Source organism: Fonsecaea erecta, assembly GCF_001651985.1.
Source record: "Fonsecaea erecta strain CBS 125763 chromosome Unknown Scaff1, whole genome shotgun sequence".
Taxonomy (NCBI): domain Eukaryota; kingdom Fungi; phylum Ascomycota; class Eurotiomycetes; order Chaetothyriales; family Herpotrichiellaceae; genus Fonsecaea; species Fonsecaea erecta.
The window spans coordinates 3,476,106-3,501,137 of record NW_017387244.1 but is presented as its reverse complement, the minus strand read 5'-3'; the positions used below and the strand labels follow the sequence as shown (position 1 = coordinate 3,501,137).

At 53.2% G+C, this 25,032-nt stretch overlaps 10 protein-coding genes across 10 annotated transcripts; 2 read left to right on the top strand and 8 right to left on the bottom strand.

The window, feature by feature from the left end:
• Positions 1–781: 781 nt before the first annotated feature.
• AYL99_01236 (hypothetical protein) lies at positions 782–2,283 on the top strand (the record flags this gene model as incomplete). Its single annotated transcript, XM_018832752.1, has 2 exons — positions 782–1,249; positions 1,303–2,283. The coding sequence occupies 2 exons, from the start codon at positions 782–784 to the stop codon at positions 2,281–2,283; spliced, it is 1,449 nt and encodes a 482-aa protein (XP_018698631.1).
• Positions 2,284–3,354: 1,071 nt separating this feature from the next.
• Positions 3,355–4,890, top strand: AYL99_01235 (hypothetical protein; the record flags this gene model as incomplete). Its single annotated transcript, XM_018832751.1, has 2 exons — positions 3,355–4,578; positions 4,636–4,890. The coding sequence occupies 2 exons, from the start codon at positions 3,355–3,357 to the stop codon at positions 4,888–4,890; spliced, it is 1,479 nt and encodes a 492-aa protein (XP_018698630.1).
• Positions 4,891–5,016: 126 nt separating this feature from the next.
• Positions 5,017–6,024, bottom strand: AYL99_01234 (hypothetical protein; the record flags this gene model as incomplete). Its single annotated transcript, XM_018832750.1, has 1 exon — positions 5,017–6,024. The coding sequence occupies one exon, from the start codon at positions 6,022–6,024 to the stop codon at positions 5,017–5,019; it is 1,008 nt and encodes a 335-aa protein (XP_018698629.1).
• Positions 6,025–7,115: 1,091 nt separating this feature from the next.
• On the bottom strand, positions 7,116–8,140 carry AYL99_01233 (hypothetical protein; the record flags this gene model as incomplete). Its single annotated transcript, XM_018832749.1, has 3 exons — positions 7,116–7,275; positions 7,392–7,785; positions 7,864–8,140. The coding sequence occupies 3 exons, from the start codon at positions 8,138–8,140 to the stop codon at positions 7,116–7,118; spliced, it is 831 nt and encodes a 276-aa protein (XP_018698628.1).
• An 870-nt stretch (positions 8,141–9,010) lies between these two features.
• Positions 9,011–10,062, bottom strand: AYL99_01232 (hypothetical protein; the record flags this gene model as incomplete). The annotated part of the gene is made up of 2 exons (XM_018832748.1): positions 9,011–9,697; positions 9,925–10,062. The coding sequence occupies 2 exons, from the start codon at positions 10,060–10,062 to the stop codon at positions 9,011–9,013; spliced, it is 825 nt and encodes a 274-aa protein (XP_018698627.1).
• Positions 10,063–10,684: 622 nt separating this feature from the next.
• On the bottom strand, positions 10,685–11,753 carry AYL99_01231 (hypothetical protein; the record flags this gene model as incomplete). Its single annotated transcript, XM_018832747.1, has 2 exons — positions 10,685–11,491; positions 11,607–11,753. The coding sequence occupies 2 exons, from the start codon at positions 11,751–11,753 to the stop codon at positions 10,685–10,687; spliced, it is 954 nt and encodes a 317-aa protein (XP_018698626.1).
• Positions 11,754–14,514: 2,761 nt separating this feature from the next.
• On the bottom strand, positions 14,515–16,172 carry AYL99_01230 (hypothetical protein; the record flags this gene model as incomplete). Its single annotated transcript, XM_018832746.1, has 2 exons — positions 14,515–16,067; positions 16,145–16,172. The coding sequence occupies 2 exons, from the start codon at positions 16,170–16,172 to the stop codon at positions 14,515–14,517; spliced, it is 1,581 nt and encodes a 526-aa protein (XP_018698625.1).
• A 404-nt stretch (positions 16,173–16,576) lies between these two features.
• On the bottom strand, positions 16,577–17,870 carry AYL99_01229 (hypothetical protein; the record flags this gene model as incomplete). Its single annotated transcript, XM_018832745.1, has 2 exons — positions 16,577–17,619; positions 17,669–17,870. The coding sequence occupies 2 exons, from the start codon at positions 17,868–17,870 to the stop codon at positions 16,577–16,579; spliced, it is 1,245 nt and encodes a 414-aa protein (XP_018698624.1).
• A 1,605-nt stretch (positions 17,871–19,475) lies between these two features.
• On the bottom strand, positions 19,476–20,900 carry AYL99_01228 (hypothetical protein; the record flags this gene model as incomplete). The annotated part of the gene is made up of 4 exons (XM_018832744.1): positions 19,476–19,818; positions 19,940–20,397; positions 20,615–20,821; positions 20,898–20,900. The coding sequence occupies 4 exons, from the start codon at positions 20,898–20,900 to the stop codon at positions 19,476–19,478; spliced, it is 1,011 nt and encodes a 336-aa protein (XP_018698623.1).
• A 2,710-nt stretch (positions 20,901–23,610) lies between these two features.
• On the bottom strand, positions 23,611–24,255 carry AYL99_01227 (hypothetical protein; the record flags this gene model as incomplete). The annotated part of the gene is made up of 2 exons (XM_018832743.1): positions 23,611–24,140; positions 24,195–24,255. 2 exons carry the CDS (start codon positions 24,253–24,255, stop codon positions 23,611–23,613), a joined length of 591 nt encoding a protein of 196 aa, XP_018698622.1.
• Positions 24,256–25,032: the final 777 nt, after the last annotated feature.

Genomic DNA, 25,032 nt, shown 5'->3' with positions numbered 1-25,032 from the left:
AGCAATATCTGGAAGCAAATGGGGACAGGCATTTTGCTTCTATGCGAACACCACCGAATTCGAAGGGTTAAATCAATGAATATGCCACCTTTGGCCGCAACCCTATCTCAATTGGCAGAACACCGGGTGAGAGCGCCCAGGGGAGCGGGAACGGGGGAGGCTGCTTTGCATCTGAGCAGCCCGCCATGTTTGACATCAAGGACAGTCGATGACAATGCACCATTGCGGCAGCTGGATTCAGCGCATCCAGGGTTCCTCTAGTCGGCATCAGCCAGGGGCGTCACGGACCCCAGACGCACATTGGTATTTGAGCAAAGTTAGACGCAGCTCATCCCGTTCAGATAGACAGGCGCGGAGAGGGCCTGGGCGCGACAAGCCCGCGCCTGCACCCCGTTGTCGGCCAATGTCGACATCGGCATTGCCAGTTCAATAAGTAGTGATTGACGCTCAGACACGAGACCGATTTCACTTGAAAGTCGTGTCTCGCAAACATGGAAAAGTGATGGATGAAGTTGAACGACGACACAGTTCAGCGAGCCACGTGAACCCACTCATCCGCTCTTGGATTTCTTGTGTAAGCTCTTTTGATCGCCCGTACAAATTGCTAATTACTACGGTGGCTCACTCAGGCCGGACGAACACTAGGCTGGCTTGTACTGCGCGTTCTCCGACTTCGTGGTGATATTTACCCAAAAAGCCAACAATCAATCAGTAGCTTGTTCTTGCATCTTCTCTTTCTTGTCTCTGCAGCTAGTACCTCTCGGTCCTGTCATCCTGCACCATGGGTTCAGATCCTCAATTCGCCAAATATCCCGACCTGACCCTCGCCCAGCACATCTTCTCCCTGGCGAATGCGCCTCGGAGCGTCCAGCCAGCATCCTTGAATTACCTTCAAAATGCAATCAAAGACCAGAAGATGGCGCCGTTATATCGGCACTTGGCCCATCCAACTGAAGGTGTGCTGAATACCGTCGGGGAAAGCACAGCTCAGCCATTACAGCCGCCATCCAAGCCTACTGCCCGACGTGCGTCACTCGTGTCAAGCAACCTATTACCGCCCAAAAAGCCTGTACCCTCGGGCATTCTGCCATGGGACGAATCGCTATATGAGGAACTCAAGGCCGACAACGCAAAGGAACTGGAGCAGTTCCAAAAAGAGGAAGAGGAAGCTGAAGAGAAGGCGGGCGAAACCGAGATACAAGCGGCTCGAAGCAAGCGTGCCGAGTTCTGGGCTCGGGTTGGCGACAAGGTAAGCCAGCAGATGACCTTGTGAGTTTACAGCTCTCTGATCAGGTACACTAGGACAAAGCTATTGCTGCATATGAAAAAGTCTTCGACAAAACCGGCCCGTTGGGCACCAAGATTGACATTGTCCTCGCAATCATCCGCATCGGCATCTTCTTCAACGACAAGGCTTTCACCAAGAAACAGATTGAACGAGCAAATATTCTGGTGGAGGGTGGCGGAGACTGGGACCGAAGAAATCGATTAAAAGCTTACAAGGGCCTGCACCTCCTCACCGTCCGATCCTACAACCTCGCCGCTCCTTTGCTCCTTGACAGTCTCTCCACCTTCACCAGCTATGAGCTGTGCAGCTACTCTTCCCTCGTCGTATACGCTGTACTTGCAGGGTCGCTTTCCCTCAAACGGGTCGACTTCAAAGCCAAAGTGGTAGACGCGCCTGAGATTAAGGCGATCTTGGGAGATAGCGAGGACAAAGCCGTCGGCGCAGATGAAGAGATGAAGGATGCGTCTGCGGCAACTGCAGAACGTGCTGCCGGCCTCGTCAACGTCAACACGCTGGGCTCTAGCAGCGCAGTGCAGTCGCAGAACGAAGCCCCCATGGATGTGTCCTCGTTGGCCGGGTTGGTCAACAGCCTCTACAGTGGCAACTATCGCAATTTCTTCCTGTCATTGGCTGCTGTCGAAGAGAATTTCTTGACACAGGATCGATACCTATTTGAGCACCGAGCCTGGTTTGTGCGAGAAATGCGGTTGCGTGGATATCAGCAACTCCTCCAATCTTACCGGGTGGTGGGTCTGGCGACGATGGCACAGGCATTTGGTGTCAGCGTGGATTTCTTGGACCGCGATCTGGCCAAGTTCATTGCTGGGGGTCGAGTGAGTTGCACGATCGACCGAGTGCAAGGAACGATCGAAACAACCAGGCCGGATGACAAGAACAAACAGTATGCAGACGTTGTGAAACAGGGTGATGCCCTGATCACCAAGCTGCAGAAGTACGGCCAGGCTGTGAGACTGAGAGGGAGCGAGCGAGCGTGAGGACCCCATGTCCATCTGTACGAAGGCCCCAGGCGTTTTTGGAGAGCGGACGGCAGGTAGAAAGACGGCTGCATGGACTGTGTCATGTACCATACCACCCTCGTATGAGGTACTGCGATGGCCACGAGGATCTCTTAGAGACAGGAAGAAGCAAAAAGTAAGGAAGACACGGAACAGGCTGTTGGCGATAACATTTCTCCAAAGGGTGCGAGTGCTTGGATCGGACAGTTTAGCCGGCTTCTGGGTGGAAGGCCGCCCCCATGAGTCGCTCACCGCGCCCAGCGTTAATCGTTAACCAAGAAAACTCTCTCCCTTCTCCAATTATTCCTTGTCGGCTCTTGAAACCCCTGGCTGACTGGCAGCTTTGGCCGCCGAGACCGACCTGCAGCGTGCAGCACGCTGTGGCGTCCCCCACACTTGGGCGATAAGATAGCCGTGGAGGGAAAAGCTCCCACGCGACCCCATGACGAGACGAGATCGTGTGCGCCGCCCCTGGTCTTCTTCCGATGGTCTACCCACCGAGCCACCCGTCTCGAATAATACCTCAAATAGCCTTGCAGCTTCAAAGGCTTCTGCAAAAATTTGATATCCGCGTTCGAAGTCCCGATATCGCTTTGCCTGCTCCAAATCTGACCCGCCAAATCATCTATTCCCCCAGGAGGCCCCCACCCACCCTGGTCTCCAGGTTCTGCCCTTTATATGTACCAGAACATGCCCCCACCCTCAATATCCACGCCGAGAACGTCATCTGTGTTGCGGCGAGCTCAACGTTTATCCAGTGAACTTGCCATCGCCTGCAGGACTCTGTCGACCGCGAGTATAACACATTCTTCCCCTCCAACACACCAGCCAAGCCCATCACGAGGTGAGAAAGAGCGAAGTCGCAGCTGCGCTGGTCAATTTCTTTTTTGCACACCACTTAGTGACTCAACCGAGTATAGTTGCTTCTTGTGCACCCGACTATTTTTTCTTGCCTCCCTGCTATCTGGTGACCAGCTCAAAACTAACAAGATTCAATGTACAGTTCCTCGTCCTTGTATCCGACCTCCATTTCCTTGCTGCCGCCGCAACATGTCGTCCACCCGTCCGTTACGCAGTTTAAGCATCCATAATATCAACCCCCATGTAAAGGCAGCCAAGTATGCCGTGCGAGGTGAACTGGCCATCAAGTCAGAGGAATATCGCTCGAAATTGAAGAAAGGAGACCCTCCCACACCGCCAGAGAACCCTCTGCCCTTCGACACTGTCATCTCGGCCAACATTGGCAACCCGCAGCAACTCGACCAGAAACCCATCACATTCTTCCGGCAGGTACTTGCTCTGCTAGAGTACCCGGCACTGTTGAACAACGAGGAAGCCCTCAAGTCGAGCTTTGGTTACAAACAAGACGCCATCGACCGTGCTCGCCGGCTGCTGAAGGAAGTCCAGTCGGTCGGAGCATATTCACAGTCTGCAGGCGCTCCCGGTATTCGTCAGTCCGTGGCCAACTTTATTGAGCGCCGTGATGGTTTTCCCTCGAACAAGGACGACATCTACCTCTCTGCCGGTGCTTCGTCAGGGGTCAACACCCTTCTTCACATCATCTGTGGCAGACCTGAGACCGGCGTGCTCGTCCCCATACCACAATATCCACTCTACACTGCGACACTTTCGATTCTCAATGCCCGCTGTGTCCCATACTATTTGGACGAGTCTCAGTCATGGAGCACAGAGCTTTCCATAATCAAGGACGCGTATGACAAGGCCGTCAGTGAGGGCACCGACGTGCGTGCCATTGTCGTCATCAACCCCGGAAATCCAACCGGTGCCTCGTTGTCTGAAAAGGACGTTGAAGACACGATCAAATTCGCCGCAGAGAAGAATCTGGTCATCATGGCTGACGAGGTGTACCAAACGAACGTCTTCGTTGGTCAATTCCACTCTTTCAAAGGCGCCTTGCGGAGGATGCAGCAACGGGAACCGGGCCGGTATGACACCGTGGAACTCGCCTCGTTGAACTCGGTCTCCAAAGGGATGGTGGGCGAATGTGGGCACCGTGCTGGCTACTTTGAGCTTGTGGGCTTTGACCAAGAAGTCCAGGCCGAAATCTACAAGTTCATTAGTATCATGCTGTGCCCTCCTGTCATCGGTCAATGTCTGCTGGACCTCGTGGTCGACCCTCCGAAACCCGGCGATCCCAGCTTCGAGCTCTACGATGAGGAATACAACGGCGTCAGGAACGGGTTGAAGGAGCGGGCCTGGGCTTTGTACCGAGCGTTCAAGGAGATGGAGGGGGTCGAGGTGGGGGAGCCACAGGTATGTTATCCATCAGCCCAGATCGGCATCGTTTGGCCCTTGCTAACTTTCCCCCAGGGATCGATGTATCTTTTCCCTACCATTACTGTCTCAGAGAAAGCCGTCCAGGCTGCCAAAGAGGCGAATCGTACTCCTGACGAATTCTATTGCCTCCGTCTCCTCGACGCGACCGGCATCTGTGTCGTCCCCGGCTCCGGCTTTGGGCAGAAACCTGGTACACTACATCTTCGAACTACCTTTCTCGCTCCGGGGACGGAGTGGGTCGGCCGCTGGACCAAATTCCACAAAGAATTCATGGACAAATACAGATAGTCCGTCCAAAAGAAAGGAGCGGTTCCGCATTCCCACGTGGGCGGGCGCCGACTTTGAGAGATTTCCGGTTTTGTGGCTTATCATTATATCTGTCCTAGGACTTGTATGATATCAGGCGGCTCCTGTTCAGTATCGACAGTATTCGCATGAACACTGCACTTTTACCCTTTCATCCAAAAATTCATTGACCAGTCTCGCACAATGATGATGGTATTCAAACATAAACCCGTGGCCCGACTCTGGGTACATGTGTATGTGGACGTTGGGGTTGGCCTGGCTGATCTTCTGCCACAGCAGAATGCTGTTCTGTTCAGGTACCAGTTTGTCCCTCTGACCGCACAAGATCAAGACAGGACAGCTGATCTCGCCCAGTCGGTCATACGACCCCTCGTCGCGGTGGGTGAGACCATACCACCTCATCATCGCCGTGATCTGGCCATCGATGTCGTTGGTCGAGACAAATGGCCACATAGATGAGCAGCTCGTGATACGGTTCCACCATTTCTCACCCGTTTTCTGTCTGTCTTCACTCAACCCAAAGAATCCGGCGAGGAAGCCTGCCTTGACGTCGCCATCCGTGACTGCATTCGTCAGATTCTGGAAGTACTGCATATCCCCACTTTCGACGCCCGGTCCCTGGCTGGGCGCGGTGCCCGCGAGGATGAGTTTTCTGATCAAACCGGGGGGGGCGTCGAGAGCCAACATCTGCGCAATGAAGCCCCCCATGCTGAATCCCAATACATCGACCTGCTTGAAGCCGAGTGCCTTGATCAAGGCCACGATCTCCCTGGCCCAAAACTGAAAGGACAGGGCCGTCGCGGGCGACGTCGTTGCCGTCTGGGTTCGTCGCGCATCGGGCCTTGCGGTCCTTTTGCTCCCTTTGAGAGACTGGGGCTCCGCACTGCCATGGTTGTCGAGCAGAAGCAGTCGGCGTTGCGTAGCGAGGGCGTTGATCAAGGCAGGGTCCCAGAAGTCCAGACGGCTGCGGAAGTGCGTCGGCAGGAGGAGAGGGACGTCGTCGTCGCCGTCGTCTTGTTGTGTCCTGCTGTTGTTGCCAAACAGTCGGTATGCAAACGTACTGTTGTTGACCCTGATGATCTGGACCGGAGCCGTGGCGTATTCTGAATTTTCCATTATTTCTGTTCGTTTCGGTTCGTTCCGTACTTTCGGTCAAGAAAAGCACCCGACTAACCAGCCAAACAGCCTGTTTGCTACGAGTCGATGGGCTCTTTACATATGCGCTTTCTCTGCAACGATGAGAGACTCAGACTCTCGTCCGGGGGTCTTGTATTGTATTATATGATATGATATGCTCGACGGTCTTGCGCCAGCTCGCTGGAAACCCCCAAAAGTGGTCAGCCCGCGCCTGGAGACAGACGATGGATCGATTGATTGATTACTTCAGCTTCAGCTTCAGCGTCGAGCTACTGTACAGATTTTCCCAAGACTTGAAGCTGAGCTGCCATACGAACCACTCAGAAGGGTTACCCGACACCTGCCCTCGTGTTACCTGGCCCTGTCCCCCACACCCATACATCACTGACTTGTCACCGCTGTGGGTGGCTCGTATGATTATTCATGCACGCGCGCATGCATGCATGGCTGGTCTGGCTTGGATGGACGGATGGCTCAAGCTGTGTTCGTTCCTGGATCTAGTCCTGTCCAGGCAACTGCTTGTGGGGGTGTACATACTGCGCATTGCGTCTACATAAAATGATCGAGCTCTCGCAATTGGTCGTGCTGGGGGCGAGGTTTCTTCCCGAAACGGGCATCGGATGGTGTGTGGAGGAATCCAGAAAATATGATAGGATACCTAGGTAATTCAATTTAAAGATCGGCACAGGCATGGCCCACGAGGGAAAGCCCAAAAATTGGATATCCCATACGCAACAACAAAAGCCTTGTCCGCTGTGTTCAGATTCATGTAGTCATTTACTATATGTAACGAGTGTCTTCAAACTAACAGACTAACCAACTGATTGAATGCTACCCGCTTGTGTCGGGTTGGTGTATGGACTGCAAAGCCACGGAGGGGGAAGGGATAGAACGAGGGTTTTCTTTCCATTGCACTCGGTGCTTCCTGCATGAACATTGATTGCGCCCTGCTCGGCACGAAGGCAATAAAAGAGAATGACTAAGAAAAGCGAGGTTGTTGGATGATGATGATGATGATGATAATGATGACGACGACAACGACGTCTTCTTCTTCGATCAATCCATCGGAATCAGGCCTGGAAGAACTCGAGCAAGTCCTTGTTGATCTCGTCCGGGACGGTGTTGGGCAACGCATGCGCACCGCCCGGGTAGATCTTCAATGTGCCGTGCTTGAGCAGCTTGATCGACTCGTGGGCACTGGCCACGATGGGCACGATTTGGTCGTCGTCGCTGGACAATGAAAACGATCAGAATTGCTGTCAGTGGCGTGAAAAGTCATCTGAAGGAGGAGAAAGAAGGGAGGGGAGGGGGTGAATGCCAAAAAGAGAGAGATTCTTTTGACGTACCCATGAATGACCAAGACCGGGATATCAATCTTCTTCAGGTCCTCGCGCATGTCGGTCTCGGAGAAGACGCGGATGCACTCGTAGGCGTTCTTGAAGCCGCACATCATTCCCTGCTGCCACCAGCTCCAGATCTGGCCCTGGCTCACGTCCGCGCCGTCGCGGTTGTAGCCGAAGAAGGGGCCGCTGGGCACGTCGAGGAAGAACTGCGCGCGGTCCTTCTCCATGGCGGCGCGAAAGCCGTCAAACACGCCCATCGGCAGGCCCAGCGGGTTGGTGTCGGTCTTGAGCATCAGCGGCGGGATCGCGCCCACGAGCACAGCCTTGCGCACCCTGCTACTGCCGTGGCGGCCCAGGAAGCGAGTCACTTCGCCGCCACCGGTCGAGTGGCCGACCACTGTTTACGAGCCATCAGCATCAGTCACAGGGCCGATCGAAGGGGCCAAGGGGGCAACGGGGGGGTTGAAAAACTTACTCATGACGTCCTTGAGGTCCAGATGCTCAAACAAGGCGAGCAAGTCGTCGGTGTACGTGTCCATGTCGTTCCCGTCCCACGGCTGGCTGGAGCGTCCGTGACCGCGACGATCGTGCGCAACCACGCGGTAGCCCTTGTTGGCCAGGAAGAACATCTGGGCCTCCCAGTTGTCGGCGTTCAGGGGCCAGCCGTGCGAGAAGACCACCGTCGGCCCATCCTTGTTGCCCCAGTCCTTATAGTAGATCTCGGTGCCGTCCTTGACTGTGATGAAGGGCATCTTGCCGGGGATCACGCCGGAGCTTTGGTGGTTGAGTTTGTGGTGTTTCGATTCTCTGCTTGGTCCTGGTAGGTGTTGTTGTTCTGTGAATGCGATATGGACGAGCAGTCATACCAGGAGAAGGAGGAGGACTTCCATTCAACTTATACAGTCTCACATTTATGCATCTCTCGAACCCTGGTGGCCAGACTTCTGGGCCGAAGCTAAATTGCATTGTCGTATCGATGAAGCATTTGTTGTCGTCAATGACAAATTTCTCGACATCTTCTATATTAGTATTTGAGATTCAATCCTGTCCAGTTCTCCCTGGCCGAAGATATAAATGGCCCGGAGAAGGGTCGGTTTTTAGTTCAGGGCTGTATCATCGGGTAGCACGCAGGGGGTTCTGTGTGCATTGGTCGATGATGAGGTTAAGTGTTTGTAGAAAACGGCAGATATGGAATTAATATCCAGGCTCTGCCCAGGAAAGTGAGTGGAGGAGGTGAGCTCCCGCCCCCATCTTTTCTCCACAAAGGAAGCTTCTCATTGACTGAGAGTAAGTGAGTAAGTGAGTAAGTGATTAAGGACAAAGCTCCTCTACGGGTTCGCTCTGAACTCGGGCGATCAATGACAAATTGGGGGCCATCTAGGTGATGAGCAAAGTCTGATGGCATTGGACATTTGGATTCTGGGGCTTGTTCAACAGCCGACCGAGCAATGTGCGGGTTTCGAACGAGGTGATGGCATGTCGTACGTATGAGAAGAGGCCAAGAGGAGAGTGAGAGAGAGCCAAACAAGGACCATCGGCGTTTGTTCGGACATTGTTATATCGGGCGTCTTGAACGTCAACTCTCCTTCCTAAGGACATAATACATTCCAGCTCGTCGTCTACTACCTGGATCTGCCCTTCTGGACTACCTTCTCCTCCTCCAGCACGTCCGCAATCTTGAAGGCTGCCGCAACCACCAGTCCCAAGGCTGTCCAGACAAACGCCATGCCGACCCAGGTGACCGCATAGAACCTGGCGTCCATCCACGCGTGGATATTTCTCCGACCGCCGACCTGGACCCTGCCCGCCATCTTACCTGCCGACGCAGTGATCTTCGCCGACGAGATGGTCAGCAGGATTGTCGAGGCGATGCACAGAATGAACCCGAAGCGCAGGACCACGAGGGGCATCTCTTTCCTGCCCCGCCGTCCTCCTTGCCGGGCAATGGCGTGCAATACGAAAATGCCGTAGAGGAAGCTGAGGACGGTGAGCCCCATGCTGGCGATTCCCAGAGCGAGCAGGACGAACGGGGCTTTGGTGTCCAGCGTGAGGCGGTGATGGGTATTCAGAGCCAGAAGCTGCTGTCCCGCATCGCCGCCGCCGACGATCTGCGCCAGCGAGAAGGTGTATCCAGCGCTCTGGGACGTGCAGGTGACGGTGCTGCGGTTTTTGCCCGCCCGTGCCAGGTGCCTGTTCCACATGCCCGAGCAGTTGGAGAGGTAGTGCAGGTCGTGCCAGTCTGTGGTCGCCAGGGTGCTGCTGCGCAAGGTAGAGTTGGTCAAGGCACTGATATCGACCTCTGTGAGTGTCTGCGATCAGCCATCTGTATGACACGGTAGTTCAGTCTGAACAAGCAGATATGTGCTGTGATGCAGTTTGCCCTGAAAGGAGCCTCAAGAAGCATGCAACACGTCCCGGCGGATCTCTGAGGCCGCTGGACGGCAATCCCACGTTCAACTTCTCCATCGTCGCCCCGTTGTTCACCACCGGTCACCCTTCAAGCCTCTTCCCGGCCGTGCAGCAAGCAAATACATACCGTCAATATCGCCAGCTCCTCCAGCGAGCCGGGCGACATGCCCGCACATAGGGCGATAGCGAACAGAATCAAAGCGGCGGAGGTAAAAATCTCGCAGCCAACCAGCAACCCGACGGGAGAAGTCGAGAGTCGGGCCATGTTGTTGCACCTACGGAGTAGGAGTCAGGGGGCGGAGCTGGTAGCGATGCAGTCTCATCAATCAAGGGGTCGAGGGAAGGTGTGCGCGTGAAGACTATCGGATTCACCGCCCTTGTTCTCTGCTTATACATGTCTAGCTTTGAGGCATTTTCGTCCCATCTTGGAATGGGTGAGCAAATGGGCTTGCCCTCGTGCTCGTTTTCCAGACGAGCAACTCCTCCCTCGTGGATGATACACCCGGCAACCGCATAGCCAGCTAAGCGAGCTTCGATCGACCCCCTGGCTTTCCCCTCACTCAGGCTATCAGACGGCTGCCGAAGATCAACATGTGTGTATCCAATGAGCTCCATGCGTCGGCGGAAATCAAATCAAATTATCCAAGGCGTTCTGCAAACCATGGACGGTATCACTAGTAAAGGCTGCATATTCAGGCATTGTGTCGATGGATCATTCCCCCCCAATGCCACTCTCTATTTGGGTTCTTCTATCTCTTTCATATCTAGCCGGCAGATAAGGCTGGATCGGGAAAGGGGAAAGGGGGCTCTGGTTACAAGCCTTCCTCTCCCTCATGGGCACCCACCATCTCACATGGATAGCTATATCTGCTCCAACCTCTCCCCGTCTAGACGGCCATCCTGAATTTCAACTTGTCCTCGCGCACAATGTCGTCCTTCATGGCCTCCAGCTCGTCCACATCCCAGGTCACCGCAAGATAACGCCCACTCAACCACTCTCTCCTCTCCCGAGTCAACCAGGTCAGCCAGCCGCCGCACAAGTCAATGTCTTCGGTCAGCAGGGTGTCCCAGGCGTCGCCCGGCTGGGTCGAGTGGCGTTCGGTCTGCGGCGTCACGACGGCGCCCGGGTGCACGGCGAAGGCCAGCAGGCCGTCCCCCTTGTGGTCAGTGGCCATGTGCTCGACCATGCGGTTGTTGGCCAGCTTGGCAAGGTTGTACGCCACGGGCACGAAGCTGCTCTCGGCCATCTGCGATGCGAGGCTCGTGATGACCACGTAGCTCTTCACGATGCTCGGGTTTTCCGGCGCGATCAGCACGGGAGTGAAGTACTTGGCCACGTAGTAGCTGCCGAGCAGGTTGATGTCGATGACGCGCTTGAAGTCGTCGTCCTCGATGATGCCCACGGGCAGCCGCCGGTTGGTCTTCTCCCCGGTCTGAGGGTCCGTGTCGTACAGGTAGTTGGAGATGACCCCGGCGTTCGCGATCGCCACGTCCAGGCGCCCGTGCCACTTCTGGCGCACCTTCTCGGCGAGTGCCTTGACGGCCTCGGGCTTCGTCGTATCACAGATCTCCGACAGGATCTCTAGCTTCGGGTTGACCTCCTTCAGCTGCTTCTCCAGCGCGTCGAGGTCTTTCTGTGTACGGCTCGAGATGCAGATCCCCGTGACCCCGGCACGGGCGTACGCGAGGGAGATCTTTCCGAGACCGTTAGCCAGAAGGAGAAAGGAGGCATAGCAAGACATGCAGCATAGGGACTATATCATGTCTATCCAACCATCACAGAGGTTGGAGGCTGGGGAAGCGACTTACGTAGACACCTAGACCCTTGCCGGCGCCGGTAACCACCACGACATACGGCGAGGAACGATTGTTTTCTGGCAGTGTCGGGCCCTCGGCCTTGTGGTGGAGCGTCGGTGTGAAATGCTGGCCATAGTGAGCGGGAAGCTGACGGGCCATGATATGATAGTTGCTCTGGGGTTATCGAGAAAGCGTCTGAAGTCTTCCGTGTCGGTTATTGGGTGCTTCGGCGGCTCGAAGTTGGATTGATGTCAATGCCGATCTAGATGGAGAGCCGCCTTATTGACCTGGAGACCACCTGCACTATTAGCCCTTTGAAGTCGAGTCAGCGATGCTTGGTCCTGGCTGTGTAACTCAATTCACCTCGGTGTCAATGAGCCCAGCAGATGGGCGAGGCAGGGGAGTCACGGTTCGCGAGTCAGAGTAGGCCAACCCCATATATACCTGAAGTTTAACTACCGAAGTGCCTAGGTACAGATTGACTCGGGTGGATGCATGACTGATGCCTACATATTATGGTGCAGAGGTGTCGGTTGGTTTATCGATGCTTCCCCACCAAAGTGCGGGCACGTACCACGGCCAGATGGGAGATCGCAGCTCGTCCTTGTCTCTTGACATGCTTCACGAATACTCAGCTCCAATCCACCTTAAAATGGGTGTTTCCATCAACCCACTCCTACGTAAATAGAAGCGGTGCTGCAATGCTTGAACTACCAGCCGCACCGAACATTACAATTCCCCATCGGCAGAAACAAGTCACAGGCACGGGGCATTCAACCACCAGCCTCGAACATACAATTCGCTTGCTGGGGGTTTCGTACCTGGGGCTGACGGGGTGTGGTTACTGGGGATATTCGATCTTGGAGAAATGCATTATCAAATGAATTCATCATCCACCCGAAGAGCTTGTGTATTGCACTGCGTCAACGCTGGCTGAGCCGTCTTGCCTGTTTCGGCACCATTTTTGGTTTTTGAAAGATGTGGAACTGGAAAAACTAAGTATATAATGTATTACCGCAGAACGTCTTTCGCAATCGACCATAGGATCAGGAAAATAGGGCTTCCCGTTCGCTCAGCCGTACTCAAGCCTGATGCCGGCCAGTTAGTACTACCGTGGGTGACCAGGTGGGAATCCTAGCTGTTGATTGTTTTTGGTTCGGCATGAAAATGGCCTCGAGGTGTATTGCTATCTATTTTCTTTTTCTTTGAGTAAATGGGGCTTTACACGAACAAGATAAAGAATTAGGGGATTGGGAAGGGATGCATGCAATAGGCTTCACGAGGGTGGCCGGCCGTTTGGAGTCACTAGTTCCAGGTAGCTAACCCTGAAGTAATTGACTCCACTAATTATAGACCTTCCCCGCAGACTGGATACAGCACCCACTATCTTCGTGGGAACTCTTACTGGCCCAACTTACTCTTCACACCTGCGTTGACCGATAGCTTCTAGAGCACTCATTTGGGACGCAAACTCGCCTTTTGAACATTGTCCGTGCATGGGTCAAATCTGAGATCTCATGAGAGGCTTAGCCACAGATTAATGCCAGGATTCAAGGAGTACCGGTGAACGTCGTCATATGCCTCCTGGCTGGAACCATTATAGTACCGGTCCCCCCTTTCACAACCCATAGGATATTTCGTTGATCAGATCTCGGTTCGAAGAACATGGGTCTTATTGGCCGAGGCGCTAATGGTACAGTGTATCAACTGAGTGCCCTTATTGCCGTAAAAAGAGCTCGTACATGAGAGGAGGAGGCTGATCATGCGCCAACGAGCAAGAAATATTTCGGTTTCTCAAGGATCGCCCACCAGATTCCGCATCTCATTGTTTGCTTCTACCACAGGCCACACGATACCTTTTTAGAGCTTGCACCCAACGGGAGTCTCGCAATGCTCCTCAGTCAGTACCAGAAACGTGACGGAATACCAGTCCTTACGGTCTTGCAAGTTCTCAACCAACAGAATATCCGTCGTTGGATGAGGCAACTGTGTCTGGCCGCCACGGGACTCGAACAGGTCGGGCTCACACATGGAGATATCCGCCCAGGAAACACGCTCTTGGATTCGAAGTGAAATTTGAAAGTGTGCGACATTGACCGGGCAATCGACATTGGGGAAGAAATCACGGTGCTCACTGAGCCGTTCGAACGGCTCCTTGGGCGAAGAAGACGATGGAGTTACTGGCAGTTATGGCAGGGCGAGTGCTCGGACAGAGACCTTTGCTATAGGCTCAATCCACTATACCCTTCTGCGCGGTCCCGAGCCGTATGAGACTGAGTCCTGGGGCACCGACTATTTCGTCATTTTGTGCGACAAATTTCAAGATAGAGAATTTCCACCGCTCATTGATTCGACTGGTGATGCTATCATGGGCAAGTGCTGGAGGGGGAAATACCACTCAATGGCGGAGCTGTTAGCGGAGTCCCCTGATGGCGCCGGACAAGATGACCCTGCCCTTGAGGATGAGGAGTTTATGGGATTACGACAGTTAGATTGCGAGAGACTCATCAAGAGAGGCCTTGTGGACATGTTGGAGAGGTATTAGAGTGGTAAGGAGAATATCTTGGCCGTGCTGTGAATAACACTGAGAGCAAACTGGTATAGAATATGGACACTGGTACCTCAACACTTTCCCCCTCTGATTTCAGATGTGATCTCGGATGTTCTCCAGTCATATGAATACCAAGTTTCATCTCTTCTTTAGTTTCTGAAACATCGGAGGCTCTGGGGCCTGAGTTATTATAGTATCTGGCGTCACTTCCTGGGGGTCAAGAAAGCCCAGTCCGTCGTCATCTGTAGCCGCTGACTCTGGAAGCCCCTGTCTGGATCCGCCAAAGCTACTTGTGAATGTCTCCATTCCTGTACTGTGCTTTCCAAGCCTGACATACTAACTCCATTACCCAACGGTGTATATACACCCTCACAAGAAAGCCATCTCGCGCACTAGGCCTGACTTGACCCAACCTCTTGCAAAATTCCTCCCTGTCCACAAGAGCACGACAATCCACCAGATCCTTCCCACGATGGGGTCATACCACACTTGACTTGGCCGACCTTCCCTCTTCCGAGCTCTACGCACAATCCTGATAACCATGCCCTCCAGCACGACTGCGACACCGTTCAAGGCGAAGAACTTGGCTTCCCCCGTTGCCATTCTCCAGTCGCCAGCTAGGACGCCGCGGACAGAGAAGGCGTGGACAAATGCAGAACTCAAGAAAGCGCCGATGACCTTGCCCACGTCAGCTGGTTGATCCGGGCCTTTGCCTAGGAGTTTACGTTCCAACCACTCCCCTGGCCATATGCCGTAGACCAGGAACAGCCTCGCAAAGAGTCTGTGCCAGCCGAAACTCCAGAACGTTCGCACACTTGTAATTTGCCATGGCCGTGTCGTGTATAATGGAGGGAAAAAGGCGAGTGGATTTGGCGCCAACGGGTTGAGCATGATCGCGAAGAGCGAATGCCCGAAAGAGAACGCCGCCATGAGGAATGCGCCGAGGGCGGCGGTCAATAGCAGTTGAAAGACCAGAGGTACGCGGCGGTCGAACAGGTCATACGCCGAATACATGTCCCAGGGCACGTCCTGTGTTGGCATGAGGTAGCGGACGTAGACAGTTCGGATAACACACCAGCTGACGAGGAGAACAGGCGTGACATGGACAAATATGCTGTGAACGCGGTTCTGGACGGTGGGAAGCCAGGTTTTGCGAGTGTGTCGGACATCCGCAGTGGTCCATGTGAAGCCAATGCCACGCATGGAAAGTTCGAGCTCGAGAGCCCAGGCCGCACGATCCAAAAGAGTGGTTGGCCATCCGATTTCGGTCGTCGCGGTCTCTAAGACTGGTACCGGGTCCGGGCCTGAGATGGATTTGCGGAGAGCAGAGCGCACGGCAGAAATAGCAGGCGTAGCAAGTGTTGAGCTTTGCTTATTGAGTCCTGCTACGTCGCCGTTACTTGTTACTTTAGAGGTATCCTCCTGAATAGCACCGGTGTGGTGGAAAGGGTCAACAACACCGCCGTTTGTCCATTCCTTGTCTTCGACTCCCGACACTGGTCCGACAGAGTCCACTCGACGGTTGTGATGATACTTGACCCGCCGTGGAATGTGTCCAAATAAGTAGGGACTTATGAAGAACGCATCCAGGACCCGGCATCCCCCGTACAGCCCCACGAGGCCCAACTGATAGGTCAACCCAATGCTCTGCGGGACATGGTATGCCAGAGGCAAGCGATAGAACAACACCCCGGCGACCAGTGCGAGACAGTTTCGGAAAATCTTCACGGCCAGGCGATCGACTGCGGGCGGCGGTGGAGGCGCGAGAAGGAGAAGCGCCAAGTAGTAGAGAAGAGGTGGCAGGATGGCACTTGTAAAGCTGAGCGCTTGGTGCCGGGAATGGGGTGAAGACCATGTCGAGGGGTCGGGTTTGACACCAACTCGTACAGTGATCGAAGCCAACACAGCGGTTCGAGAGCCATCTATGCGAATATAGCGGCTTGCTGCCAAGCAGAAAGAAAACCCGATGAGTCGATCATTCTATGTCAACAGGAGTCACCTTTGGGTTTGTATTCTCTGAAGAGCATGTCTAGACCCGTCATCAACAACAAATCCGACCTGTGATCATTCCAGATACGCGGTGGGAGAAAAGGATGAGCCTCTCGACACGGAGGGAGCACATTCTGACACCAACTGGATGATGTCAGAATGCAGGAAGTGGCTGGTGCTGGAAAAGGTAAGAAACAAGCTTCTCGGGAGCCAAGGCCCGGATAAACTCTAAATTAAACCCCGAGAACCCCTATACGCCCCTAAGTGAACAACACCCTTCCAGTCTTTGGCCCAGCTCCTGGCGCTGTGTAGCCTCTATTATATGACCAAAAGTCCAAGTCAAGTCGAAACAGCCCGACCGGCGGGGGAATGTAAAAGATGCCTCAAAAACAAAAAAAACAAAACACCCAGCATGTCTGCCTTCTATCCTCCATTGACGCACTTAAAAGCTCTCATTGTGAGACGGCACACCAAACAGGCAAGTGGGATAGACACCCGGATCATCACTCTCTAAAAACCCTTCAAAGTCGACATTAGAGAAGTTCTGGCCTGCTGCAGCACACGCCTGCGCATTATCCGCGATCGCCGAGATGGAGAAACCAAACCGGCCCTCAAGGTCGCCCATCGCGTTCGGGTGGTCAATCGTCACGGCTGTTGGTATGGTGGCATCATCCTCTGGGAGCCCAAAACGGCGACATTGCGAGCCGTCTGCCGATAGTGTGTCCTCCGGGCCGCTGTCACACTCACTCACGATATTATCCACGACCTGCAACATTTGGATTTTGTTCATGGCCTCGGCCAGGAGGAATGCGCGCAGGTTCTGAGCCATGATGGTCGCGTAGTCGGACTGACTCGGAACAGCGTTCAGCTGCACCCCACCCAGGAGGACCTGGGCACTCGAGTCGTCAATTTGGGCATCGACGAAGACGGCGTTCAGCTGGTCCATGATCGCGGCTTGGACATTGGGGACGGCGTTGTCGAGCACCTCTTGTAGGATCTGAGGCTGGTCTTGCAGGGTCTGCGCGGCGTCTTCGGCATCCTCTTTGGCTCGGTCGACCACCTTGCCGGCTAGCTTCTTGAAAGTTTTCAGCACTGTTTTGATGCCAGCGAGCTCGGCCCCTGCGCCGGGAATGGGAATGAAGTTGAGGGACAGGTTTGCCAGTTCGAGGAGGGTGGATCGAGCAATCGGGAGAGGCTGGGGAGAGATGTCGTTGACCATGGCTGCAAGATACCCCTCAGAGACCAGCTGGTCGTGAGCATCTTGAATGGCATAGTACATGTTTCTCAAGTTCTGGTACATGTTGATCCAAGCCTGGACGATGAAGCCCACTTGGGGGTTGGAAAAGTTATCGCAGAAGACGTCGTTCGGGAAGGGGCCAGGGATCAAGCAAGCCCCGGGATCGCTGAAGTTCGTGCAATCAAAGGGAGCATCGGAGAATTGATTTGGGTTGAACTGCGTAACGAATTGCTGGGGAAAGTTTGCAGCTGCGACTTCTGTTAGTCGGCTCCCTGCGAAGGGGTCGATGACACTTACATTGGCCGAAACCAGGGGTGCCCGTTACGACAGCATCAATGTCGTTCGCATTCCAGTTGTCGGGGGTCAGGTCTGCAGGACCGCACCCAGTGGACAATGTCGGGGTATCGTCCTGTCGGCGATGAAGCACTCTTGCATAGACTTCAGGAGAGACGGCCGCCAGGAGAAATGACGATAATGCGAAGTATGACGCAGGATGCATAACGAGAATATGTCGGCGAAAAGAAAAGGTCGAACAAATCGAAGTATATAGAGATGCAAAGGGGTCGAAGAAAACCGCTTGCTGCTGAATGATATAGATAGATAACGAAACAACCGCCTACGCAGTGATAGACCAAGTACTTTTTTATACAGCATTGGGATGGTCTTTTCTTGAATCTGGTACTGAAGGACAGCACACAAAAGTACAGATGCATTGCCACTCCTGAGGCGGCGGAAGTGCCTGTAGGGTTGTAGCGTCCAAAATACCTTTTGAGATCCACTCGAACGGTTACTAATGTGTAAGCAACGCTGACAAGAACAAAAGGGAGTAGACCATGTTCTAGCTTATGCCTGGAGCATAACAATAGCAGGGGTGTGTAACGTAACCTGGGAGCTGGAAAGCCGTGTCGGCGAGGTGGGCAAGTGTTCGAAAGGGACCAGGCATCGACGCCAGTCAGTGGCGAGAAGATGGAGAAGATTCACCGTTCTAGGGGCGATGTGGTCAGTCCGGAGAGAACGTAGTAGCACACCTCTGAACACAGCCTGCACTATTCCCGTCGATATGCTGCTTTCACACCTTGTATCCTTTATAGCACATTGTGAATGCGACTGGCTCAGCGAGCTAGCCTCGCTTAACGTTTCCTTCAGCAGGATGGTTGGGGATGGCCACAATGCTGGTGAGGTGATGTCTTTCTATGAGTCAGTCTGCACTGGCTGATCATTGGGAGAAGGCGCGAGACAGGTCAGCAAGGCAGAAAAGGTCGGAATGTAGCGTTTGTATGATGCTTGCGCCTCATTTGCAAGTGTGTCCAGCAAACTGCCAGAAGCATTTCTCCCGCGTCGTCATTGTGATGGTGAAATTCCCTCGTGAGGCCGGCCGACGCCGATTGTGGAAGTTTGAATGTACGAGGTAATGCTTCTCTTCGTGGCTTGTTATGAGTCAAGGTATGACCTGGGGTGGGTGTGATCGGATATGTTCTGCCCCTATGACGGATCGCATCATTGGACATCGGAAGCGTACATATGCCACCCACATGTGGCGGGCACCAAGTAGTGGGTGAGTAGCTCATTAGGCTTATGCAAGGACGTGGTCGGCGGCGCCGGCAACAACAGCCTTATTATTGCTCAGCCTCACTTGTTCCCAGGACATATGTTGACATGTGTAGGACCGTCCGAAGATAGAATGCTGGGGTCAACAAAGATATCAGCCGCCCAACAGTTACAGTGCTAGTATTGTCAGCCATGCTACTACTAGGATCGAAGCGGTGCCTCTCTCCACGAGAACATGTTGACGTGCCCTAAACTCCCACTCTGTGAGTGGTGAAAGGGCCACGGAAAAGCCATGAAGGAAAAACTGTGACATTGAATGCCCTTCCTCCGAGACTTCGAAGATACCCCAGAAACATGGAAATCCAGCGCATTAAGTGACCATTAATCCCGATCGCGCGCACAACAACCATCAAGATGACGAGAAAGCTGTCTCCCAGACTTAATTTTGATCCTCAGCACTGTATCAGATACGCTACACACGGTACCTATCATGCTGGAGTATGTCCTAGCAAGAAAACCGGTCCAACGACGCACACCATTGGCTGGCTTTGTTAGATCAAGAAAACGTGATGTCGATATCGTCCAAGCCGATCGACTGGTTCTCGTCGTCCATGAAGACATTGATGTCGACTGGAGAGAGGCCGTCACCCCCAGTCCAAGTGAACTGGTACAGGAGTTCCTGCCAGTCGTCCGGTCCGGTATTAGAGAGCGACAAGACCTCGCTGAAGCCGATGTTGGTGACGATCTGGACGCGGACACCTGAGGAGCCGGCGCATGCGCCGGCCCCGTTGCAATCTCCAATAGCCCAGAGTGTGATGTTGTACTCGACGCCAGTGCAGAATTCCGGGGACTGCGCGATACGTGCCTCCGATGGCGAGGAAGCAGTGTTGGTCACTTGGCTGGATAAAAGAAAAGAAAGGGAGTGTTGTCAGCGCAGATATTACTAACTCCATGTTGATCGATCCACAGGGGAGGGATGGGGTAAGGAGGGAGAAAACAGAGCCGATAGTGGTTACGTACAAATAGTTACTGCCGGAATGTGGCGTGAAGCTACCGGTGCCTGCTTGCTCAACCGTATCAACAAGGCCGGGGGTGAAACCGCTATAGACCCATGGGGAGATGTTTGTGTCGCTCGACTCGAACCCACCGTTTTGTAGTGTTGGAACTGCGCAGTTTGGAATCGTCGTGGTGGTGGTGGTGGTGGTGGTCGTCGTCGTCGTCGTCGTTGTTGTTGTTGTTGTGTTGGAGTGGTGGGGGTTGTGTAGGTGGTGGTGGTAGGGGTTGTTGGTGGAGTTGTTGTTGTTGTTGTTGTTGTTGTGGTGGTGGTGGTGGTGGTGGTGGTGGGCGTTGTTGTGGGTATCGTCGTCGTAGTCGTCGTCGTCGTCGTTTTGGTGGTGGTCGGCGTTGTTGTCGTGGTTGTGGTCGGCGAGGTCGTTGATATTGAGGAAGAAGTCGACGTTACGCTGGGAGTGGTAGCACTAGTGCTTGTGGAGGTCGTCGGGCTACGGTGATAGTCAGCGTGATTCGACAGAATTTTAGAACTTCACCACAGGAAGCTTCGTCAAGCCAGACTCATGGGAGACGGCGACAGCGTTCAGGCCCAGATTAATGCTGCTTTGAAAAGGCCGAGAAGGGCAACATACATTGTCGTCGTTGCCTCAGAGGTAGTAGTAGTGACTGGAATGCTAGGCCAACCCGGGAAGCTGGATTGAGGCCATCCTGGTGGTCCTCCGCCTGGAGGGCCAGGCTGCGGATATCCAGGAGAGCCTCCCCCCCAGCCAGGAGGGTTACGCCCAGGGGGACCACCTCCATAGCCGGGGCCAGAGCCAGGAGACCCGGGGCCGTCCCCTGGATCTCCTCGACCGCCTGACCCGCCTGGAGGTCCGCCTTGATATCCTCCTCCTCCGAACAAATCAGGAAGGGTGAGACCCTGACTACCGAGAGCAAAAAGCGAAAGCGCGAGAACTTTCAAGGTAACCATGTTGTCGCTTTCGTGGGACAAGGGGCAGGCTGTAACGAAATGAATGGCACAGGTGGGGGGTGGGGAGTTCAACGAGCGACACCACCAGGTAGTTAACTAAACGAATGCCAAAAAGCTGGCCAGGAAAGAGCGTATGAAGAGTAAGGATAATAAGCAGAGTCGTTGCAACCGACAGAGATAGACGGGGGATTACATCCGTTATATTGCCTTCCAGCCGGTGACGTGACATACTGCTTGCGTCGCCCGTGCCATTATTGCGCCCATCAGCCTTTGCAGGCGGCTAGAACGACATGTCTCATGTAGGGCAATCTCGGTTCGCGTGTCGTTTGGCGATCTTCAACGGTCTCCAAGACAGCTATCCTACCCAACTTGGGTATCTGCATGATCGTCGCCCTAGGCACTAGTCCTCGTACAGCTGGGAGGCTTTCATAGTCGCGGAGCTGCCACGCGCTTTTCGGAACAGCCAATCTCGCATCGCCTCCTTTTTTCCCAGGGACGAAGTAGGGGCCTAAGCTTTGCGGGGTTAACTTTTTGATCCCGGGCAGCTAAGCCTAAAACAGAACTAGCGCAGAACGCGACCCAGGGTCTGACATGACGACTCGTGAAATTTCCATATACCAGTCAGTGTACTCCGTACGAGGTAGTAATGTCGCCTTGTTCATCCTTCTACTTGTAGAACTTCTGCTCCACGCCGGTAGCTGAGCGGCAAGCAAGGCTGGCCAAATCCCCATGATTCAGCTAATTATCGATACATTTGTCCTGGCTGAGTGGCTGGCTGCAGGGCTTCTAAGACGGGATGATTGCAATCAGGGTTGCAGGCGTAAACCGTACGTCCCTGCTTCTCGTCAGGATCGCTGTGCTACGAACGTCTCCGGGGCTGATTGATCACCAAACCAAGCGCTGCCTACTAAATCACTCGCCTGAGACTGAATTGAAGTCGAGTTTCCCATGACCGTTAACTCTGTACGTTGAGTGCGGCATTACACTATACAAGTAGCATGATAAGTCTGTATCTCGAGGACATTAAATTGATAGAATCGGTACGAGGTACAGCTAGTGACACCGATACTCGTGATGCGGTATCGGATAAGCTTCCACGTGCGGTCCACCCCCGATTACCGCTTTTAGCAAAAATCGTGGTACGTTTAAGGGACACCAAATACCCAAAAACAATGGAGAGAGCTATTAGGGGTATGGTAGTGAGTGCCACTACTCCTGTAGAGACTTGCAAGATCCGACCTCGAATATGACGATGCCATGGTAGTTTCAGTTAGATACTGTCGAAATATAGGCCGATATTAGTTCTTTGTCGACTGTTACGGTGTGCTGCCAGGAGAGAAAACTGTCTCTCGGACATGCATCACTCCTCGTTCAAAGTCTGTCGCCCATCTGTCTTATCTACACCATACTGGTTTGTCATCCTGGTAGGTCTCAATCAGCTTGAACCTAATCCAGCTTCTGGCTCTAAAGTGTCCTACATCAGCAACAAGTCCCGCTTGGCCCAGCAAGCCCAGGGCGGCTGTGGGCTCCCGCGGTCAACCTGTGTCCAACTTATGAGGCCACCACGGCACGATATGGTCGCCCTCATAAGCTCCCATAGCCACTGTCTATTTAGCCATGGCATCGTAGGGTAACCGCTGTGCTTGGGAATCCTATTGTGTTTCGAGTTTTAGTGCCTACATCCGCCAGATATCTCTCCATATACATCATGTGCAGTGAGTGTGCACTCGTTTAAATATCCCCATCGATCGTTACAGGCACTATCACTTAGAAAGCTTCATAAAGACCATTTTCCGCCTTAGAACCCTTGGCACATCGCATCACGAGAAGGCCTTACAGAGGAAGATCTTACAGCTGTATATGACCTCCTGGAACCGTCTGATCTAGGGTTCGCGGTCGTCCCCTGTATTTTCCAGTCGTCTTTAGGTCCATGGAGTGAGTCAAGTAACTCTATCTATACGGACTTTACTAAATTTGTCCACCCTAAGCCTAGAGCACTATGTTCTCTATTTACTGTGCCCTTACGAGAGTGTTATGAAGGTCTTTGTCGTCAGATATCACGACCTCTACCCTAGCTTCCCCATCCTCCCTCCTCTTTAACCTTGAACCACGTTAGAAACGTCTTCGCTGCAACGCACTCTTTGGGTTCGGGAGAATGTTTCGGAGAACTGCTGGGCCATAACCTGCGTTCAGGGATGCATATAGACGGTCCCAGACGCGGCACGAGGCCTATAACCTGCGGGACTTTTTGCCGATGTATCTAGCCGAAGAGATGCATACATCGATGATGGATGTTCAATGCAGCATCCAATGCGCGTCGGCAACCGCATCAGATATATAGCATCAGCATTCGTGTATATATATTGGGAACTGGATCGTGTGATTACATACATAGTTATAGGTTCTTATGTATGCTAAGACTAATGTTGATTCATCTAGTCGAAGGGTATCATGAGATTAAAAGAGGGCCGAGTCTATCCACCGTCCTATCTAGTCACTTTAAAACGCCAGAACTGCCTCTAACACTGGCCGCTAATCTTAATACTTTTTAATACCATGTCTGTACTTGATCAATGTTCTGATAGTCCGGGCGTTTTGATTGAGAGCCCGACGTTGCGGGCTAGTGTGCACGAGTTACAACAACTCTTTGACCGAAGTGAGTTTGTCCTTCTTTGGTATTCCAAGTTCGTGTCTCGTGGCCTGGATCCATTCAATCGGCACCGAGATGTGGGTGTGCTTTCTCGTTGTTGCTAAAAACCTCGAAGTGTTGGCGGTAGAGCTTGTGCGGCGCCCACATCAGGAGATCGTAGACCTTGGTGCCGATAACACAGAACATTGTTGCGCAGAATTGCCACGTGATCACAAGAAAGACCCCGATTCCCCAAGGGACAAGGAATTTGATGAACTCGGTGGTCTGATACAGGTCGTTCTGCGATTGAATGTAGTATTTGGTTCCGTCACCGTTACCGTCGTGAACCACTTCATGGAATCCCAGCTTGCGTCCACTGACGCTACTATGAGAGGAATCAGGCGTGAAATTACCTCTCCTATCGCTGACCTTTCCATTGTCAAGTTCGGTTGCAGTCATAGGCTCAAGGGGTTCATGCGGCATTGAGGTCGGGTTAGTGGTCAACTGGAGGACTGTGACGAGTTTGACCGGAGCATTGTAGAATGGGACCACCCAGAGCTTGAAGTTTTGGTGAATGGAGACGTACAGGCGCAGGTGCTTTTCGTCGAATGCTGTTCCTCATCAACACTTGGGACATGCCTAATATCACATGTGATATAACGTACCAACTCCGTCCACAGCAACGTCAATGTGAGGACTGAGGATTTTATACCAGCGGTAAATCATGATGATGAGCCATATTGAACCGGGGAAGCTTCCTGTTCGACAAAATGGATGCGTGAAGGATGCAGTCGGTGTGAAGTAGGTCTCAATTGCCGCCCTTTGAATCGCTGCGGGAGCTGTGCAAAGCGTCTCGATTATTCGAGGGATATCCGCCACTGCATTGACGAACGAATGGTCAGAGCTTGATGATCTTGGGCGGGAGAACTCAGTTGGCCATTGACCAGACTGTCATACCCGGATCATCCATGTTGGACCGGTTTCAGTGCTAGTACTGACAGTACGCTGGACGTCCAATCTGAGGAATACCAAGTTCGAGTTGTCGTCTCCGTAATATTGATACTGCTTTGGTGAACCAAGGGAAAAAGATCAGACTGGTCAAAGGGCAACGTCGTTATACTGGAAGCTTCAAATGCAATCAGCGGCTGTGGTAGCCGAAAGCTCGAGAACTCTTGGCTCGAAGTTGCGTGTTTTTCTTGCTACATCATGAGTATAAAAGTGGAATATTGAGGCTGCAAGGAGACTAGGAGGTTCTGACATTCAAATCGTACACCATGACGTCATTCTCCTAACGCAACCAAGCTGTTACCGGCTGGTGCCGTGAATGTCTCGATTCTGCCAGTGGGCTACAGTGTACTTCTCTTTGTCGTCTGTACATCCGTTCTCGCAAGTTCTAACCGTGCTCCGAAGAAGAGAATATGATAGGGGAGAAAAGCTTCCCCTTTTTACACAAGCGAGCACTCAAACAGTGAGTGCACGGCAAAGTCTTTTCTTTTTCCGTAT